This window comes from Phyllobates terribilis, unplaced genomic scaffold (assembly GCF_046119375.1).
Source record: "Phyllobates terribilis strain yellow unplaced genomic scaffold, ASM4611937v1 Scaffold_9__5_contigs__length_417890890, whole genome shotgun sequence".
Classification (NCBI taxonomy): Eukaryota; Metazoa; Chordata; class Amphibia; order Anura; family Dendrobatidae; genus Phyllobates; species Phyllobates terribilis.
In genome coordinates, this window is record NW_027362769.1 from 101,611,820 (window position 1) to 101,632,509 (window position 20,690).

The following is a 20,690-nucleotide window of genomic DNA, read 5'->3' on the forward strand; positions in this document are numbered from 1 at the left end:
ATAAAAATTAAGCCTCATTTATCATAAAAAAAGTGCAAATATTATTTGAATATCCGAAAGAGAAAAACATTGCGGGTCTTTAAACCGAGTGTACAAAAAAAAAGTGCCAGGAACATGGATAAATGGCTTGGTCCTAAACTAGCTAATAAACATTGATATCTTTTTTTTACTCTTAACATAGTTTCTAAACAATGTAATAATATCCATCATCTCATTTTATAGAGCCACCAGTTTTTAGCAAGAAAGCTAGTCCAGCTGAAATCCTCAAAGGAGTGGATGTTAGTCTTGAATGTGAACTCTTGGGAACACCACCCTTCGAAGTGACTTGGTTTAAAGATCGCCGGCAAATCAGAAGTAGTAAAAAATATAAAGTAACTTCTAAAAACCACCTTGCAGCAGTTCACATTCTTAACGTGGAAGCTTCAGACATCGGGGAGTACCACTGCAAGGCAGCCAATGATGTTGGAAGTGATGCTTGCATTTGTAATATAAAGCTTAAAGGTAAATTTTAGATTACAGGTGACAAAATATTTGGCTACTTATCCATTAGTATTCTTAATAAATCTGCACATTGTTTTTATCCAGAGCCACCAAGGTTCGTGAAGAAAGTTGAAAGCGTTACTGTTATCACTGGCGAACCTCTTGAGTTACAAGGATTAATCGAAGGCTCACAGCCCATTTCAGTTCTTTGGTTGAAGGACAAAGAAGAAGTTATCAGGGAGAGTGAAAACATAAAGATTTCTCATTTTGAGAATCAAGCAACTCTACAGATTAGGAAGGCTGAACCTGTTAATGCTGGAAAATATATATGCCAGATTAAAAATGATGCAGGAACAAGGGAGTGCATAGTCAACGTATCTGTCCTAGGTAACAAACAATCAAAAAATAGAAGGAAAATATATTAAAACTAGATACTCTAGTTGTAAAGTCTCTTCATAAAATTTTTTTTTAATTTCAGAACCTGCATCAATAGTAGAAAAGCCTGAACCTGTAAGGGTTACGGCAGGAGATGTCTGCACAATTGAGTGCATAGTGGCAGGTACACCAGAACTTTCAGCTAGCTGGTTCAAGGATGGCAAAGAACTGATCAGTAATGAAAAATATAAGATTTATCTCTCCAATAAGGTAGCATCGATAAAAATTATGTCTGCAGACACAAGTGACAGTGGAGAATATACATTTGAAGTGAAAAATAATGTCGGCAAAAGCACCTGCACTGCAACAGTCGATGTTCTTGGTTAGTTTTTGTTTTACTCTTATGTGCAGTCAAAGACTGAACAAATCTCGATAGGTTTCTTTATAAACTCTTTCTTTTACCTTTCATTGAATAGATCGAGTTATACCTCCTTCTTTCACCAAAAAGTTGAAGGAAACAACTGGTGCACTAGGTTCTTCAGTTCTTACGGAATGTAAAATCACTGGATCACCGCCTATATCGATCACTTGGCTTCATAATGGAAGCAAAATCTTCAGTGGGGACAAATATGAACTCGAGTTTACAGATAATCTTTGTGTTCTAAACATACATAACTTGGAGTCCTCAGATGCTGGTAATTATACTTGTGTGGCAGCCAATGTTGCTGGAACAGATGAATGCAGTGCTACTATGGTGGTACAAGGTAAGTTGTTTCGTAAATAATAAAGAAGTCTTATTTACTGTAAAAAAAATAGGGAGTTTTTTAGAATTATGAAGTGCTGTAATAGAATACAGTCACTTATTATTTTACCAATTCTTCTTCAGAGCCACCCACCATTGTGACCAAGCCTGAACCACTGGATGCACTACCAGGCATGAATGTCTCTTTCACAAGCATTATAAGGGGTACACCCCCATTTAATGTGCACTGGTTTAAGGGAAGCAGTGAACTTGTTTCTGAAACTACATGTGTTATTAAGTTGAAAGATTCAGCTACAATCTTGGAATTGTACGAGGTTGACATAGTCCACAGTGGGGACTACACTTGTGTTGTGTCTAATGATGCAGGAAAAGACTCATGCACTACCCGTCTATTTGTGAAAGGTAACTTTATCAAAACTCTTTGTTTTATCAGGACTCTCTACTTTTAGTGAATTTAGGATTATTAGCTAACAATTTATTATCTTCTTAACTTAGAACCTGCTGCCTTTGTAAAGAAAATAAAAGACTACAGCGTAGAAACTGGAAAACCCTTTAGCTTGGAGAGCACGTATACTGGCTCACCTCCCATTTATGTAACATGGGAAAGGAATGGCGTGGAAGTAGCACAGTCTGAGAGATGCAATTTAACTACAACAGAAAAATCTTGTATCCTAGAAATCTTAAGTTGTTCTAGCGAGGATGATGGAGAGTACACTTGTCGTGTTGAAAATGAAGCTGGGCAAGATGCCTGTCAAGCCTTGGTGACAATTCTAGGTTTGTTGCTCTATCATTTTCAACATGGATTTGAAGTTTTTTCTTAAACATAGGAAACTGGGATTTAAATGATTGTAATATTCTTTTGATAGAGCCCCCTTACTTTATTACCAACATTGAAGACACTGAAGCAGCGGTTGGTGATTCAACATCTTTGCAATGTCAAGTCGGAGGAACTCCAGAAATTGTAGTATCGTGGTACAAAGGGGATACAAAACTCCGATCTACTCCAGGATGTAAAGTGTACTTTTCCAACAATGTTGCTACATTAGCTTTCAGCAAATTGGATAAAAACGATACAGCAGAATATATCTGCAAAGCAGAGAATTCTGTAGGATCTGTTTCTTCTAAAGCAGCACTTACAGTTCAAGGTTATTTTCTTATTTATCCAAAGCATTCTCTTATTCTTCTTTAGAAAGGGGGAAATAGATGTTATTGATCTACTTATTCTTTTGTAGATCGTCAACTTCCACCTTCATTTGCCAGAAAAATGAAGGATCTGGAGGCAACATTAGGACAACTGGTGAAATTTGATTGCCGTATCAATGGTTCTGAGCCCATTGAGGTTTCTTGGTATAAAGATGGAGTACCTTTAACTGAGGATCATAACGTGCAAATGTCATTTTCAAATAATGTAGCTACTCTTCGTATTCTTGAAGCAGATAAAGATCATGCTGGTCTGTATTCTTGCACAGCTACAAATTTGGTCGGTACCGCTTCTTCTACTGCTAAACTTACAGTCTCAGGTTTGTGTGTTTGTTCTAATTTCAAATGGGTCAGATCTTTCTTCAACTCAAAAGATGAGTACATATTCTTCTTAGATGGTAATAAAATCAGTGTTTTGCTGTTCATTTTGATTTGTAGAACCCAAGAAACCACCATTCTTTGATAAAAAAGCAGCACCTGTAGGTGCTGCACTTGGAGAAAGTGCAGATTTTGAGTGCCATATTTCTGGAACACAGCCAATTAAGGTGATATGGACCAAAGATAACAAAGAAATTAAAACAGGTGGAAATTATAAGATATCTTACATTGGTAACACAGCCCACCTGCGAATTCTAAAAGTGAGCAAAGGCGATTCCGGTGTGTACGCTTGCCTAGCAGCCAATGATGTTGGGAAAGAATCTTGTTCAGCTGAACTGAGTGTGAAAGGTATTTTGTTACTTATCCAAATGTATTATTAAAAAATAATGTTCTTAATTTTTTTGTATGAAACACAAACACAAAAGACTCTTCTTTTTGTGCTTGCTTTGTGTGTGTTTGTTTACAGTTTTTGAGTATGTTTTAGTTTTCAGATCTTTTGCAAAATGATAAGAGCTTATGTTCATTCTTGATATATTAAGGGATACAGCTAGAAAGCAGATACAGCTAGGGTAGCATTAGTTGGCGAGAGTGAAACAGCAACATTTATGTACATTATTCTTTACCCACAAGAACATTCATGTTATTCACTTTAACACAAAGCAAACTTACACATCTAGATCAACTTACACTTTCTAATTTATGTGCTTGAGCAGATGGTTACTTTCTTCTTTTAATTTCTTAGAACCTCCAAAGTTCGTAAAGAAGCTAGAACCTTCTCGAATTGTGAAACTTGGTGGGTCGGCTCAATTTGAATGCAAAATTAGTGGATCTCCAGAAATTAGAGTTGTTTGGTACAAAAATGACACTGAACTTCGTCCAGGTGAAAAACACAACTTATCCTTTGTCGACAATTTAGCAGTACTGGAAATTGCTGAATTCAGCAATGAAGACAGTGGAGATTATACCTGTGAAGCTCATAATGACGCTGGCAGTGCAAGCTGCAGTACTGCAATCACAGTAAAAGGTGCAATTTTAATCAATAGCCTCTTTGTGATATTTACATGTGACTCTTTAAAAGCTTTATTAATCATAATGCAAGGAAGAAGGCAGTGTGCCATAACATTTGACTACTTTTGTCTCTTTTTGTTTCAATCAGCAGTAATTAGTGATACATTCTTTAATCATTTCTTTACATAGAATTTTCTCAACTATTACATTCAAACTCATTATACTCTCTTTGTCTTAGATTAGCTAGTCCAATTTTAGATGGCCATAATGCCTGCGCGTACTATTGTCATCGTTACAATTGCAACACCCAAACCCCTATGTGGCGGTAGGACAATGTCCTACTCGGAGTTGTAGCATTGCTAAATAACTTAGTGAAACTTAATTTTCAAAAACTTTTGTCATGCCATAGGGACTTGTTAGAAATTTTGATAGAGTGGACACCCAGACCACCACCAATCAAAGTTGATCTCTATAGGCCCATTTAATTTTTTTAATTTGAGGTCATTAAACATCTGATGATCGATTAGAAGCAAGTCATCTACTGGTCTGTTTACATAGGCTGATGAAAATGATGCCAACAGAACAATTGTTAATATGATTGATCTGTCCCTATTAGAGATGAGCAAAATTGTTGGAGTGAAATTGAATTCTCGAATTTTACAAACATCTGCATTCTCCAGAATACAGATATGTTGCAATTCGTTCTGGCAAATTCAGCGAAATAGCAGTCAGTTGGGGCCACCATTTTGTGGAACAAGAGAGGGCCAGACAAAAGGTTAAAAAAAATGAATGCTCATCTCACTGATCACCAGTCCTGCCTTCTCCACAGCACGCCCTCCTTGGCATCTCTTCTTTTCTTCTTCCCCTGTTGCACGCATTCTCTTTGGCCTTCTTCATACCAAGCCAGCAGGACAAGACCTTGGATATCATTGTGTGTCATGCTGTCACTGGGAAAAATGTTGTGAAGTCAGGATGTTATGATGCATGATGTCTGAGTGATATCACAGTGTGCAGTGATGTCAAGTCAAAGGTCTTGTTGAGCCGGAAACCAGAGCTTGCAATGAAGAAGATCAAAGAGAATGCACGTATTGAGAAAAGGAGAGAAGATGAGCCGAGGACCAGTATAAAGACTTCAGGGATGGTGGGACAGGTGAGCAGTGGCGTGAGCATTATTTTTCTTTTTACATCCTACATTTATTATGCATTGATATGAGTAGCATTCATATTGCAGACAATAACTTCACTCTTCCTGTAAAGTCAGCGTGATTTGTCAAATTCAAATTACATCAGATCCTCTCATCTCTTGTCCCTTTACAATATCATGTTATCAGCAGCACATCACCTCTTTACATGAGGGAATGTTCTACCGATAACAATATTTTTATGCTGCTATAAATGTTTTAATCACTCAACAAATGAGTATTAAACTCGTTTAACAGTTGTTTTTTGCTATGATTTCAGGGGTCAACAATTAGAAACAAGCATTTTTATGAATGCTTGTTCACCCTATCTATTGTAAGATCATCTAAATGGATCTTAAAACACATTAAAAGCTTTCTGAATATGCAGGTATACTTTAAAATATAGCTAAATTGTGGTTGCCTGAAATGGATACTCTACTACTATACTTAACATTTGAGTTAACTCTCACTTCAAATATTATCATTAAGTTTCTCAACTTGGAAATAGTGATAATTTGAAGTATCTTTCAACCCATACATATACATAATTTTCATACATTAATAATTGTCAAAAATTAGTCAAATACATAAACAGTCTTATAGATACTCTACACCACCTTAAAATTTGTTGTGATGCAAGACGTTTGCCTCTTTGAAGAGAGATTAATTCAAGTATTTTATAAAAATATTTATTTTTTTATTTATAGAACCCCCTATTTTTGTTAAAAAGCCCACTCCAGTGGAGGTTGTAAAAGGTGTCGATGTGAGTTTTGAGTGTGAACTTTTGGGAACTCCTCCATTTGAAGTTGCCTGGTTCAAAGACCGGCGACAAATTCGAAGCAGTAAAAAATTCAAGGTCACCTCCAAAGACACTCATGCTAGCATCCACGTTCTTAATGTTGAATCAGCCGATATAGGAGAATATCAATGCAAAGCTGTCAATGAAGTCGGAAGTGATAACTGTGCATGTGCTATCAAGTTCAAAGGTTGGTAAAGACTACAATTGAATTGACCCATTCTTAAAAGTGTGCTCTTCGTGTTTTCTTAAACATTTTGATTTTTGAATCATGCACATTGTTTTCTTTGATAGAACCACCACGCTTTGTGAAAAAACTCAGCGATTCCTCAAGCCTTATCGGAGAAACAACAGAGTTGCAGGCTGTTACTGAAGGTTCTCAGCCCATTTCGATTACTTGGCTCAAGGACAAAGGAGATATTGTTAGAGAAAGTGAAAATGTCAAGATATTTTATGCAAATAATGTTGCAACTCTGCAAATTGCCAGCACAGAGTCTTCAAGTGCAGGAAAATACACGTGCCAAGCCACTAATGAAGTGGGAGCACGAGAGTGTGCTGCAGTTCTTTCTTTAATAGGTTGGTAACTTTGGGAATAACTAGTTACCTATTTCTTTAGATTCTTTTGGAAGATTATGATTTTTTTTTCTTAAGTTTGATCTTCTGAGAGTATTTGTAATTTTGTTTCAGAACCTGCAAGAATTGTAGAGAAGCCAGATCCAATGCGAGTCACAGCTGGTGGTACCTGTTCTCTTGAATGTACTGTTGCTGGGTCACCAGAGCTTATTACAAAGTGGTACAAAAATGCTAAGGAATTGCGCAATGACAACAAATACTTAATTAGTTTCTCTAACAAAAGATCAACTCTCAAGATCTCCTCTGCTGATAAGGCAGACAGCGGCGCATACACATTTGAAGTCATGAATGATGTCGGTGAAAGCAGCTGTACTGTTTCAGTTGATGTTCTTGGTTAGTTTGATTATATCTTAGTTCGGAAATAATATTTAAATATATGCTGTATCTTGTACTCATCATAACACTGTCCTCCCGCAGATCGTGTTATTCCACCATCTTTTACCAGAAAACTCAAGGATACCTATGGGGTGTTGGGTTCCTCAACATGCTTGGAATGCAAAGTGTCTGGCTCACTTCCTATCTCTGTCTCTTGGTACCTAAATGGGAACAAACTTATTAATAGTAGCAAACATGAAATCACCTTTTCAGATAGCGTCTGCACATTAGTGGTGAACTCACTAGCGTCCACAGATGTTGGAAACTACACATGTGAGGCTTCTAATGTGGCAGGAACTGATGAATGTAGCACTTCTTTGACTGTTCAAGGTCAGTAACACCTAATGTTCTTATTAGGTGGCGGGTTTCTTGCACCATTTTCTTAATATATTCTTCTTGTTTTGCCCTTTTAGCTCAAACTTAATAATAATTATGCTATTGTTACATCTTTAGAACCACCTTCTTTTGTGAGGAAACCTGAACAACAGGAAGCTATACCTGGCTCTAGTGTGACCTTTACCAGTGTCATTAAAGGAACTCCACCATTCAAAGTTCACTGGTTTAGAGGAAGCAGTGAGTTAGTACCAGGACCTAATTGTAATATCTCTTTGCAAAATTCATTTGCGGCTTTGGAGTTGTATAACGTAGACACATTACAGAGTGGAGACTATACTTGTCTTATAAGCAATGAAGCCGGCAAAGACTCATGCACAACACATCTCCTTGTCAAAGGTTAGTTCTAGCTAAGATCTGTCACACAGAACACAGCATTAATAGCATCACATATTCATATTTTTTTTTCTTTACTACTACTTAATAGCACCAGCTACATTTGTGAAGAAACTGAATGACTCTAGTGTTGAATCGGGCAAACCTATCACTTTGGAATGCACTTATGTTGGGTCACCCACCATCTTGGTTACATGGAGCAAGAATGGCACAGACATAAGCCAATCTGAAAGATGTAGTATAACTACGACAGAAAAGTCTTGCCTACTTGAAATATTTAATGCCACACAGGAGGATGATGGAGAATACACATGCCAAGTGGCAAACGAGGCTGGCAAGGATACATGTAGTGCCTTATTATCTGTCTTAGGTTTGTATCTACTCATTGAGCATTTTCAATCATTTCTGACTAACTTGACTCTGTTTTAATGGTTCCTATAACCATTGTTTGTTCTTTAGAACTACCTTATTTCATTTCCCCATTGGAACCAGTGGAGGTTGCTGTTGGAGAATCTACATCTTTGCAATGCCAAGTTGGAGGAACTCCAGAAATAAAAGTTTCTTGGTATAAGGGAGATACAAAACTGAGGTCAACTCCTGCTTACAAAATGCAGATGAAAAACAATATTGCAACATTAGTTTTCAATAAGGTAGAAAAGACCGACAGTGGTGAATATATCTGCAAAGCCGAAAATGTTGTGGGATCTGCTTCTTCCAGTGCTCTTTTCACTGTACAAGGTGAAATTTACTTTCTTAAAACTTCTTATCTTTGATTGTAAAGCATTCAAGGTTTTAAATAATGAGGAAAAAAGGCTCAACGTTTAGAAAGCACTTATAATACTAAAACTTATTTTTTTGCAGAACGTAAGCTGGCTCCATCGTTTGCCAGGAAAGTTAAGGATGTTCAAGAAACTATTGGTTCATCAGTTACCTTTGACTGTCGAATCAATGGCTCTGAGCCAATTGAGGTCTCTTGGTATAAGGAAGGTATTCTTTTGAGAGATGACAATAATGTTCAAACATCATATATTGACAACGTTGCAACTCTTCAAATTTTGGCCACTAGCGCCGATCATCTTGGTCAATATTCTTGCACTGCTTCAAATCCTATTGGGTCAGCATCTTCCAGTGCTAAACTTACTCTCACAGGTTTGTTGAATCGAAAGTGTAAGACTTCTTAATCTTCCAAAATTGTAATGTGGCAAATTAAATTTTTTTCCAAGAACATGTTACCATATTTGTATTTATGTTTTACTTCCAGAACCCAAATCCCCTCCTGTTTTTGATTTAAAACTTGAATCTACAAATGCTCCTCTTGGTGAAGCCGCCAACTTCGAGTGTCATGTCACTGGTACCCATCCAATCAAAGTCTCCTGGGCAAAAGATAACAGAGAAATTCGTCCCGGTGGAAACTACAAGATTACTTTTACTGAAAACAAAGCTCACTTAAAAGTTCTTAAAGTCAGCAAAGTTGATGCTGGTATCTACACATGTTATGCCAGCAATGAAGTTGGAAAAGACTCTTGTACAGCTTCTCTTGAAGTGAAAGGTATGTCTTAGGGCTCTTACTGAGATTTTTTGGGGTCTGACAGTAGACTTTAAGGCTAGTGATTACATTTTTAAAGCTATAATAGAAAATCATACCTTATATCATAACATATTCATATTTTTCTTCACAAGAACCCCCACGATTTGTAAAGAAGTTGGAATCTTCAAAGGTCATCAAACAAGGCGATTCTGATAGGTTCGAATGCAAAATCAGTGGATCACCAGAGATAAGAGTTGTATGGTTTAAAAATGATGCAGAAATTCAACATGGTGGAAAATATGCCATGTATTTCGCCGACTCTCTGGCTGTGCTCGAGATAACTGATGCCAGCATTGAAGACAGTGGAGATTACACTTGTGAAGCTGTCAATGACGCTGGTACCGTGAGCTGTAGCACATCACTTAAAGTGAAAGGTAAGAAAATGTTAGTCTCAAAGGAGTTTTATTTCTACATCGGGCTTTGAGAGAAGCTGGTACATTCTGGGTGTTACGGCATGTGTTTTATTCTACTTGCTCAATACATGACGAGCGCCAGACAGATGCTTCAGCAACTGATCCAATGTACAGTGGCATCTTTAAATTCAGAAATGAAAGGCACTGCACAACCCCTTTAACTGTGATATTTTGAATGCTGAAATGACAAATCAATAGGAACAAAGTACTAATAGAGGGGGTGGGTGATTATTGCACTGCATTTTACATATCTTCTACATAGCAGATGGCAAGTTTATGTGAACTTAGGACTTGTATATAAATTATATTTATTACATAATTTTCTAAATCTAAATCTTGATTATTGATCAAACAAGATAATTTTTCTTGCCTACATAAAGAAGAAAAAATATTTTGTGACGTAGATCAATAAAAAGTTTAGGATAACTCTCATTCAAATTAATAACGTAAATCCTTGTGTTATGGAATAATTAATCATTCTATGTAAAAAAAAAATAAATTTACAAAAACAAAAAACTGTTTCTTTTTTTGGGTTTTGTAGAACCACCAGTTTTCATCACCAAGCCAGAACCCGTACTAACTCTAAAAGGACTTGACGTAACTCTTAAATGTGAACTACAAGGCACTTCTCCATTTGAAGTGACATGGTTCAAAGACAGAAGAGAGATAAAGAGTAGCAAGAAATTCAAGATAATTACAGAAAATTATCTTGCTTCTTTTCACATTCTTAAAGTTGATGCTGGTGACATTGGTGAATATCAGTGTAAAGCAGTGAATGATGTTGGAAGCGACACCTGCCTATGTTCTATTAAGCTGAAAGGTTGGTAAAACCCTCCCAGACACCTTTCTTGTTCTTGGGTTTCTCATTCAAAAAATAGTTTTTACACTCTAGTAAGATGCTTATTAGGTATTTCTTTCTTTTAGAACCTCCAAGATTTGTGCAGAAGGCAGAAAACGTCACTTCGGTGGTGGGAGAGTCCGCTCAGCTGCAGGCTGTTGTTGCTGGCACTATGCCTATAACAGTTGTATGGCTGAAAGACAAAGATGAAGTTGTTCGAGAAAGTGAAAATCTCAACCTTTCATTTACAGACAACACTGCAACTCTTAATTTTGCATCCACCAAGCCAGAAAATACTGGAAAATACACCTGCCAGATCAAAAATGAGGCTGGTGCACAGGAATGTTTTGCAAGCTTATCAGTTCTAGGTTTGTGTCCTTAAAATTCATATCTGCTCTTGCAGAACTTTGATATAACTACGGTAATTGATTAAAAAATAAGATTTATTAGATGAGTTTAATTAATTAGCCATTTTATTAGATTCTTACTATGCTGTAACATTCTTAAGCATCATCTCCTACTGAAGGAGTTTCTGCTTTCTTAATTCATATGGACCTTTGACCTTTATTTTCCAGAATCTGCAGTTATTGTTGAAAAACCACTACCAATCAAGGTTACGGCAGGCGATTCTTGCACACTGGAATGCACCGTTGGTGGAACTCCAGAACTAATAACTACTTGGTTTAAAGATGGAACAGAACTATCAAATGATGAGAAATATAAAATTAGTTTCTTTAGCAAAGTTGCTAGCCTTAAAATATTGTCCACCGGAAAGGCTGATGCTGGTGAATATGTTTTTGAGGTGAAAAACAGTGTTGGCAAGAGCAGCTGTACAGCTTCAGTTGAAATATCAGGTACATTTTTTTCAATGTGCTGTTGCTATATGAAACATAGAGCAAATTATCAATGAATTGTAATGGTTTTTGGTGTACATTGTGCCAAAAATTGTTGCAAATCATTGTTTGTGGCCAAACTGCGCAAAAAGTTTTTGCCATGTTCTCCAAAAGTAATAACAATTAGCAAGGGTCACTGGAGGTGGCATTATTAAGCCAAAAGACATAAAATGTCACCCTGTCATGCAAAACAATGTCATCTCATAGCTGATCTCATAGTACTGTCATAAATCTTAAAAATCTACCCCATAGCACTTTTTTTTTCTTTAGCCTCTATATTAACATTATAACCATAATCTAGATCATGATATTAACCATCAAGGTTCTTAATTCTTGGAAAACCACTGAAAAAGAACTGTCTGTGAAAGAATTGTGGTACTTGCTTACATTCGATTTTTTTCGGCTTTCACAGACCGAATTATTCCTCCATCATTCACTAGAAAGCTGAAGGAAACATATGGGCTTCTTGGATCCACAACCTCAATGGAGTGCAAAGTATCCGGATCACCTCCCATTGTTGTTTCCTGGTCATTCAATGGTAACGAGATCATCAGTGGGGACAAATATCAAACTGCCCTCACCGACAACACTTGCTCATTGAAAGTGAGTGAACTGACACCATCAGATGCCGGAACATATGTCTGCCATGCTACCAACGTTGCCGGATCTGATGAATGCAGTGCTGTTTTATCAGTTAAAGGTCAGTTGTCTAAGTAGTAGGTTGGTTTCTCTTCTTAGGTTCACATTCCATTAGAGATATTCAGAAATATTCTTATTTAACACATCCCCATAAAGATAAACTGGCACCCTCTTATAATTAATATAAAAGTATTTATTACACAAAATCTAAGCATCGGTTTTTAGTAAAACAAATGAGCTAAAGATACAAACCATAGCATGGGACTATGCATTATTGCATTCTTTCTTATGTCTTATGTTGGATCAAGATATCCATTCCCAAGATGACAGATTTAATAAAAATAACTTTTGCGTTGTCCTTTTGCATTTCTTACCACATCTGGTGGTAAATGATCTTCTGGCACTGGGAGATATCTTAGATATATCAGGCTTAGAAGAAACGCAAGGAAGGACACTTCTGTAGCACAAATTACATATAGCAGATAATCTAAAAAATAATTTAGACAAATTTAGTTAAAGGTTGGTTCATAGGGTGATGGCATTGGCTACCAGTTTCCAGTAGTAAAGATGTTGGTTTTCTCTTATTTTTCATATTATATTACAGCTTACTTCTTCTATGATTTTTTAACCTTTTTTATCACATCGTATTTTAGAGCCACCATCATTTGTTGAGAAACCAGAATCTGTTGAAGTTCTTCCAGGGGCCACAGTAACCTTTGCAAGTGTACTTCGTGGAACGCCACCATTTAAGGTTTCTTGGTATAAAGGAAGTGATGAAATCTTTCCAGACAGCAATTGCAATATTACTATTACTAACACCATAGCAGTACTAGAGCTATACAACATCAGCAGCCGACAAAGTGGGGATTATTCCTGTCATGTTAGTAATGATGCCGGAAGGGACTCTTGCTCGGCTCAACTCTTTGTCAAAGGTTAGGTTTTGTAAATATAAAACCTTTTTTTTTTTTTTATAAAAATCCACTTCTTTGTCTTGACAAAATGCTTATTATCTTGCATTAATTACATCTTTTATAGAACCTGCTCAATTCGTGAAGAAGCTCTCTAATTATCAGACAAATACAGGTAAACCCATTGTATTGGAATGCACATATACTGGAACTCCTCCAATATATGCAACTTGGAAGAAGAACGATGTTGAGATATCTCAATCAGAACGTTGCAGCATAACCACAACAGATACATCTTGCATTCTGGAATATTCAAGATGCACAAATGATGATGAGGGCACATATACTTGCCATGTAGAAAATGCAATTGGACATGACACCTGTCAAGCATCGGTGTCAGTATTAGGTACGTCTTCTAGACTCACCATTAACCTATAGGGGATAATGCACAAGCAATATTTATCCACAGTATAGGTAATAAACGTATGATCATTGGTTGTACCACTATTAGTATCCTACTCACTACAAGATAAGTGATAAATGTATAATCGATGGTGGTACCACTGCTGGTACACCACCGTCTACTGGAAAGATGATAAATGTATGATCAATGTTGGTAATCACCATCCTCAGAAAAAAATGATAAATATATGATCGATGATGACACCACCATCACACAAAACAGATGACAAACGTATGATTATTGGTGGTACTACTGCTGGGACACTAGGGTCCACAGGGTAAGTGACAACTACATAATCAATGAAGGTACCACTGCTGGAAAACCATCGTCCACAGGAAAGATGATAAGTGTATGATTGATTTTAGTACTACTCCTAGGCTACCCTCATCTACAGTATAGATCAGGGGTCTCAAACTCGGTTAAGTATATGGGCCGCACATAGAAAAAATGTGAATCTGAAGGGCTGCATTCTTTGTAGGATGATTTGAAATTTTTAATGATACCATATTGTTTTTTTCTATACACCTTTTGGATAATTTTTTGAACATTTTTGGCTTTTTTTATTTTATTGTTTTACATGGCATTCATTTTATGGGCTATGGTACAGTTTTATAATTTTTACAAGTTTACAATTTTAGTTTTTACAATTTTAATTTCCGTTTTGTGTCCCCTAATTGGCCACATAGAATGATTTTTTCTTACAATTTGTACCATATAGTAATTCTGAACAACTTATTATAGTAATGTCCCCATCTTGTAGTAGTTTCCCCATCTCGTGGTAATGTCCCCATCCTTGTTCGCACCTTGTAGTAATGTCCCCTTCCTGGTCCCCATCTTGTAGTAATGTGCCCATCCTGGTCCCCACCTTGTAGTAATGTCCCATCCTGGTCCTCACCTTGTAGTAATGTCCCCATCCTGGTCCCTATCTTGTAGTAATGTGCCCATCCTGGTCCCCATCTTGTAGTAATGTCCCCATCCTTGTTCGCATCTTGTAGTAATGCACCCATCCTGGTCCCCATCTTGTAGTAATGTGCCCATCCTGGTTCCCATCTTGTAGTAATGGCCTATGCTGGTCCCCATCTTGTAATAATGTCCCCATCCTGGTCCCTATCTTGTAGTAATGTGCCCATCCTGGTCCACATCTTGTAGCAATGTGCCCATCCCGGTCCCCATCTTGTAGTTATGTGCCCATCCCGGTCCCTATCTTGTAGTAATGTGCACATCCCAGTACTCATCTTGCAGTAATGTGCACATCCCGGTCCCCATCTTGTAGTAATGTGCTCATCCCGATCCCCATCTTGTAGCAATGTGCCCATCCTGGTCCCCATCTTGTAGTAATGTCCCCATCCTGGTCCCCATCTTGTAGCAAACAACGGCCCACATCATATCATAATCATGCTGGGAAACTGGTCAAAAAATGTACCATGCCCAGACAGAAAGTGCCTACTCAGAGGAATATAAGAAACTAGGTAGAACATGAGTATCATAGCATAAGAATAAATTTTATTACAGATCAATAATGTTAATATGCATAAGTTTTAAGAGAACATGGTATAAATAGGACATAAAGTGCAATGGATCAGGATCAGGATACTGTTACGTCTGACACTCGTGATATGGCTTATGTTGAGCCTTGAGCATTATTTGTTTCTGACTTGTGCCAATTAACTGATTGTGATATAGTTACCCCTTCTCCTCGCCATTTCCCATACATCTGGGATATATATTTGGGTCGCTCTTACACTGTAGGGCATCGCAGTGCCTGATCCATTGCACTTTATGTCCTATTTATACCATGTTCTCTTAAAACTTATGTATTTTAACATTATTGATCTGTAATAAAATGTATTCTTATTCCATGATACTCATGTTCTCCCTAGTTTCTTTTCTTCTGGTCCCCATCTTGAAGTAATGTGCCCATTCTGGTTCCCATCTTGTAGTAATGGCCTATGCTGGTCCCCAACTTGTAGAACATTCAACTGAAAAGAATCATTGACTTTGATGGCCCTCAGGACCAGGCCGCAATCATTACGGGGGCTCCAGTGCCTGCGGGCCACATTAAGCAGCCTCAAGGGCCGCATGCATCCCTCAGGCTGCGTGTTTGAGACCCCTGGTATAGATTATAAATGTTTAATTGATGTTGGTACTCACACTGGGACCCTATCGTCTACAGGATAGATGAGAAATGTAAGATCAATGGTAGTAGTACCTCTGGGACCCCACTGTCTTCTACAGGATAGGTGAATAATATTTGATTGATGATGGTAACACCTCAGGGATACCATCATCTATAGGATAGGTGATAAATGTATGATTGATAGTGATACCACTTCTGGGACAGAAAGGTGATAAATATTCAATGGCGCTACTTCTATCGGGAAATTACCAACCAAAAGATGGATGAGAAATGTATTATCAACGGTGGAAGTATCTCTGTGATACCACCATCTATGGGATAGATTATTAAAGTATGATCGATGGTGTTACCACTTCTGGCACATCACTGTCCACAGTATAGATGATAAATGTATGCACAATAGTGATACTACCTCTGGGACCCCACCTTCTACAGGATAGGTAATAAATGTTTGATCGATGTTAGTACCACCTCAGGGACAACACCGTCCATTGTATATATAATAAATGAATGATCAATGGTGATACTCTGGGAGCCCTCCATGAACAGGCATCTACAGGATAGATGATTAATGTATGATCAACAGTGGTACTACCAATGGGAGCCCACAGTCTACCGAATAGGTGAATATTGCATGATTGACAGTGCTACCAACACTGGACCCTACTGTTTATTAGAACAAGTATTTCCTGGTTGAGTAGAGAAGTGGCCATTTATGCTCACTACAACTCCATTTATTATCTCTGGGACTGACAGAGTCCAATTGACTTTGAATGGATAATGGCTCCATTCAGACAGGAACATGAACCCCCACATTCTTGTGATAAGTGGGAGTCTAAGTAGCGAAACCCCCAGTGATCATACAGTTAACTTGTGGATATGAGATAATATTGCTGGCAGGCCAACCCATTTACTTTTCATAATGTACAATCTTTATATTGCACAAATGTACTAAATGTGATACCTTACCTTCTAGAACCCCCATATTTCTTAACGCCACTGGAATCAGTGGAAGTATCTGCGGGTGATGCTGTGTCATTGCAATGCCAAATTCAAGGAACACCAGAAATAAAAGTATCTTGGTATAAGGGTGATACAAAACTGCGGCCAACTGAGACTTTGAAAATACATTTCAAAAACAATGTTGCCACTCTTGTATTTAATCAAACGGGACTTCAGGATTCTGGAGAATACATTTGTAAAGCTGTAAATCATGTTGGTGACGCTTCTTCTTCTTCAGTTCTAACCGTGAAAGGTAAAAATATTAATTTTTTCATTAATGTTGACCTTTTTTAATGCAGAGGACAATTTGTGGTAAGTGATAGTAGAATGAGAAGCGCAGTGATAATTGTTCTGCTTATCTGTGATCGCTTCCTTCCGCTTTCTTTGCACCATGCAGTGTTTAGATACAGTTCATCCTTTATTCAATCTCTACTGCATCATGTCTTTCTGCAGAGCGTATTCTTCCACCTTCCTTTGCAAGAAAAGTGAAGGACATAAAGGAAACTATTGGCTTATCGGTATCATTTGAATGTCAAATAGTTGGGTCAGAACCTATTGAGGTTTCATGGTATAAAGATGGTGTACTAATAAGAGATGACTATAATATTCAAACATCATATATAGATAAAACTGGTACCCTTCAAATCTTACAAACTGACAGACACCATGCTGGGCAGTATACTTGTACGGCTACCAATTTTGTTGGCACTGCCTCCTCTAATGCCAAACTCGTTCTTACAGGTTTGTGTGTTGTCTATTTTCATATCTTAATAGTTGGATGATATAGTCTTCAGTGTTGCTAATTGTTATATATTTTATACTTTTCTAGAGGGTAGAAATCCACCATTATTTGATGTTAAACCTTCACCGGTGGATGTTCCCGTGGGAGATCCTGCAGTATTTGAATGTCATGTGACAGGAAGTCAGCCGATCAAACTTACCTGGTCAAAAGGAAACCAAGAAATTAAAACTGGTGGCAACTATAAGGTTACCCAAATGGAAAATACTACCAAGCTTACAATTGTAAAAACTGATAAAGCCGATTCTGGACAGTACTCTTGCTCTGCCAGCAATGATATGGGCAAAGATTCTTGCACAGTGAAACTTAATGTACAGGGTATGTACTTCTACAGACAACACATCCAGTTCTTCAAAATCAAGGTTTCTTGGGGAGATTTTACTAATTATACTAAAAAATAGAGTTTGTTCTACACTAAAAAAAGGAATCATTACTTACAAGTTAAATCACCTGCCGTTTTGGTGGTCTTCGCCAGTCCGGCAATGATGACGGCCCATGCAATATTAATGTGACTGTTGCAGCCAATCACTGGCCTCAGTGGTCAGGTGCCATACATACAAATGACACCTCTAAATCCAGTGTTTGGCAGCAGCAGTCTTATCCTGATAGTAAATGCGCTGTGGACCACCGGATCTGTGGTTGTAACTGATATGGTTAGTATTACCTAATTTTGTTTTAACATTTTGGAAATCCTCTTTAACCCCTTCATGACATTGCTATTCTACGTTTTTTGTTTTTTTTCCATTTTCATTTTTTCCTCCCATTTTTCCAAGAACCATAACTTTTTTATTTTTCCATCCACATAGCCATAAGAAGGCTTGTTTTTTGCAGGACGAGTTGTACTTTTAAATAGCACCATTCATTCTACAATATAGTGTACTAGAAAATCAGAAAAAAGTGTCCTGAAATTGCAAAAAGAAGTGCAATTCCATAATAGTTTTTTGGGGTTTTTTTATTTACCGTGTTCACTATATGGTAAAATTGACCTGGTGATATGATTCTCCAAGTCAGTTTGAGTATACAGATAGCAAATATGCATAGTTTTTTTGGCATTTTTAAATGGTGAAAAAAAATTCAGAAATTTGAAAAAAAAAAATTTGCTTGTGTCGATATTTTCCGAGACCCATAACATTTTCATTTTTCATAATATGGGTGTGTGTGAAGGCTTGTTTTTTGTGCCCTGAGCATGCGTTTTTACTGATACCCTATTGGGGTAGATACTGGATCACTTCTTATTGCATTTTATTGCAATATTGCGGAGGCCAAAAAAACATCATTCTGATTTTTTTTCTCGTTACGCTCTTTACCGATCGGATTAATTTATTTTATATTTTGATGTATCAGACTTTTACAAATGCAGCAATAACAAATATGTGTATTTTTTTAAATTAATTGCTTTATTTTTATTGGGGCAAAAGGGGGTAATTTGAACTTTTATAAAAAAAAAAATCATGTTTTTAAAAACATTTTTTTCACTTTATACTGTGAGTTAGTCCCCTTGAGGGACTTGAAGCTCCACCCGCAGTTTATAGAGGCAGACAATGGCTGAATAATTTAGCTGTCATCTGCCGGGAAAGATACAGGCTCGGCGTGCAAGCCAGCATCAAAGGCAGGGACACGACATATGACCTAAGTTTACATCATATGTCATGAAGGAGTTAAGTTGAATCATAGAATATTAGAGTTGGAAGGGACCTACAAAGTCGTCGTGTCCAACCCCCTGCTGTTATGATCTGCAACATAAACTAAGGAAAGAATGGGAAAAGCTGTCCCTACAGTAAGACTAAGCTGAATCCCTACGATGTAGCGGGCAGCCTGTTCCTTGTGAACAGACCCGCCTTCGTCCTCGGCTAGTCTGAACGGAGACCTATAGAATAAAGGGAGGGGTTCCTAAAAGAAATAAGGACTGGGACAAAAATGGGACACCTCCTAACAGAAGTTGTTGCAGAGCAAAAAGACAAACTGACAAAAAGTACTAGAGGTCCCAGAGGACCAAGCAAACTAGACAGAGATAGGCACCGAAGCACCTGGCTAGAGAGACAGGCAAAAAACACTGAAGTCCAGCAAAGCCAGAAGGGCAGAGCTGGAATATATAGGCAGCAGGTCACGTGACCGCAAAACACAAGATAGCAAAAACTAACAGGAGGGTTCTAACACCTGCTCAATGCAGGATTCACTAAACCATCTCAGACAGATGTCTGTCCAGCCTCTGTTTGAAGATTTCCATTGAAGGAGAAGTCACCCCCTCTCGTGGAAGCCTGTTTCACTCATTGATCACCCTTACTGTCAAAAAGTTTTTTCTAAAATCTAATCTGAATCTTCTCCCTTTTAGTTTCATTACATTGCTTCTTGTGTTTCCATGTGCAAATGAGAATAAGGATGATTCCTCTACACTGTGACATCCCTTCAGATATTTGAAGACAGCTATAAAGTCTCCTCTTAGCCTTCTTTTTTTGCAAGCTAAACATTCGCAGATCCTTTAACTGTTCTTCCTAGGACATACTTTGCAGTCCGCTTACCATCCTGGTAGCTCTTCTCTGAACTTGCTCCAGCTTTTCAATGTCTTTTTTTAAAATGCGGTGCCCAGAACTGGACACAGTATTCCAGATGAGGCCTGACCAAGGAGAAGAAGAGGGGGATAATTACTTCACGTTATCTAGACTCTATGCTTCTCTTAATACATCCAAGAACTGTTTGCCTTTTTTGTTGCTGCATCACACTGTTGACTCATGTGCAGTCTGTGATCTATTAGTATACCCAAGTCTTTTTCACACACGCTGTTGCTTAGTTCTATTTCTCCCATTCTGTAGATGTATTTTTCATTTTTTTTGCCCAGATGTAGAATCTTGCATTTCTCCATGTTAAATACCATTCTATTAGTCACTGCCCATTGTTCAGGTTTATCTAGATCCTTCTGAATCCTTTCTCTGTCTTTTTTAGTGTTAGCTATCCCTCCTAGCTTTGCATCGTTTGCAAATTTGATTAGTTTACCTTCAGTTTACTTATCTAGATCATTTATAAAAATGTTGCACAACACTGAGACCAGGACAGAGCCTTGTGGTACCCCACTTGAAACACTCTACCAATTGGAT

General features: G+C 37.6%; 1 protein-coding gene across 50 annotated transcripts in view; it reads left to right on the forward strand.

Annotated features, from left to right (window-relative positions):
- The window catches only part of TTN (titin), a 282,255-nt gene that overhangs the window by 95,828 nt on the left and 165,737 nt on the right, over positions 1-20,690 (forward strand). For 49 of the 50 annotated variants that reach the window (XM_073646811.1, XM_073646863.1, XM_073646839.1 and 46 more), the window contains 29 exons: positions 223-501; positions 586-867; positions 959-1,237; positions 1,332-1,619; positions 1,742-2,020; positions 2,114-2,392; positions 2,485-2,763; positions 2,851-3,138; positions 3,257-3,544; positions 3,939-4,220; positions 6,093-6,371; positions 6,476-6,757; positions 6,869-7,147; positions 7,232-7,519; positions 7,643-7,921; positions 8,010-8,288; positions 8,378-8,656; positions 8,780-9,067; positions 9,180-9,467; positions 9,599-9,880; positions 10,461-10,739; positions 10,844-11,125; positions 11,333-11,611; positions 12,063-12,350; positions 12,943-13,221; positions 13,325-13,603; positions 16,774-17,052; positions 17,253-17,540; positions 17,629-17,916. In XM_073646811.1, coding sequence (XP_073502912.1) covers positions 223-501; positions 586-867; positions 959-1,237; positions 1,332-1,619; positions 1,742-2,020; positions 2,114-2,392; positions 2,485-2,763; positions 2,851-3,138; positions 3,257-3,544; positions 3,939-4,220; positions 6,093-6,371; positions 6,476-6,757; positions 6,869-7,147; positions 7,232-7,519; positions 7,643-7,921; positions 8,010-8,288; positions 8,378-8,656; positions 8,780-9,067; positions 9,180-9,467; positions 9,599-9,880; positions 10,461-10,739; positions 10,844-11,125; positions 11,333-11,611; positions 12,063-12,350; positions 12,943-13,221; positions 13,325-13,603; positions 16,774-17,052; positions 17,253-17,540; positions 17,629-17,916 — 8,187 coding nt within the window. The remainder of the gene's footprint in view (positions 1-222; positions 502-585; positions 868-958; positions 1,238-1,331; positions 1,620-1,741; positions 2,021-2,113; positions 2,393-2,484; positions 2,764-2,850; positions 3,139-3,256; positions 3,545-3,938; positions 4,221-6,092; positions 6,372-6,475; positions 6,758-6,868; positions 7,148-7,231; positions 7,520-7,642; positions 7,922-8,009; positions 8,289-8,377; positions 8,657-8,779; positions 9,068-9,179; positions 9,468-9,598; positions 9,881-10,460; positions 10,740-10,843; positions 11,126-11,332; positions 11,612-12,062; positions 12,351-12,942; positions 13,222-13,324; positions 13,604-16,773; positions 17,053-17,252; positions 17,541-17,628; positions 17,917-20,690) is intronic. The other variant, XM_073646853.1, reaches the window with a different exon arrangement.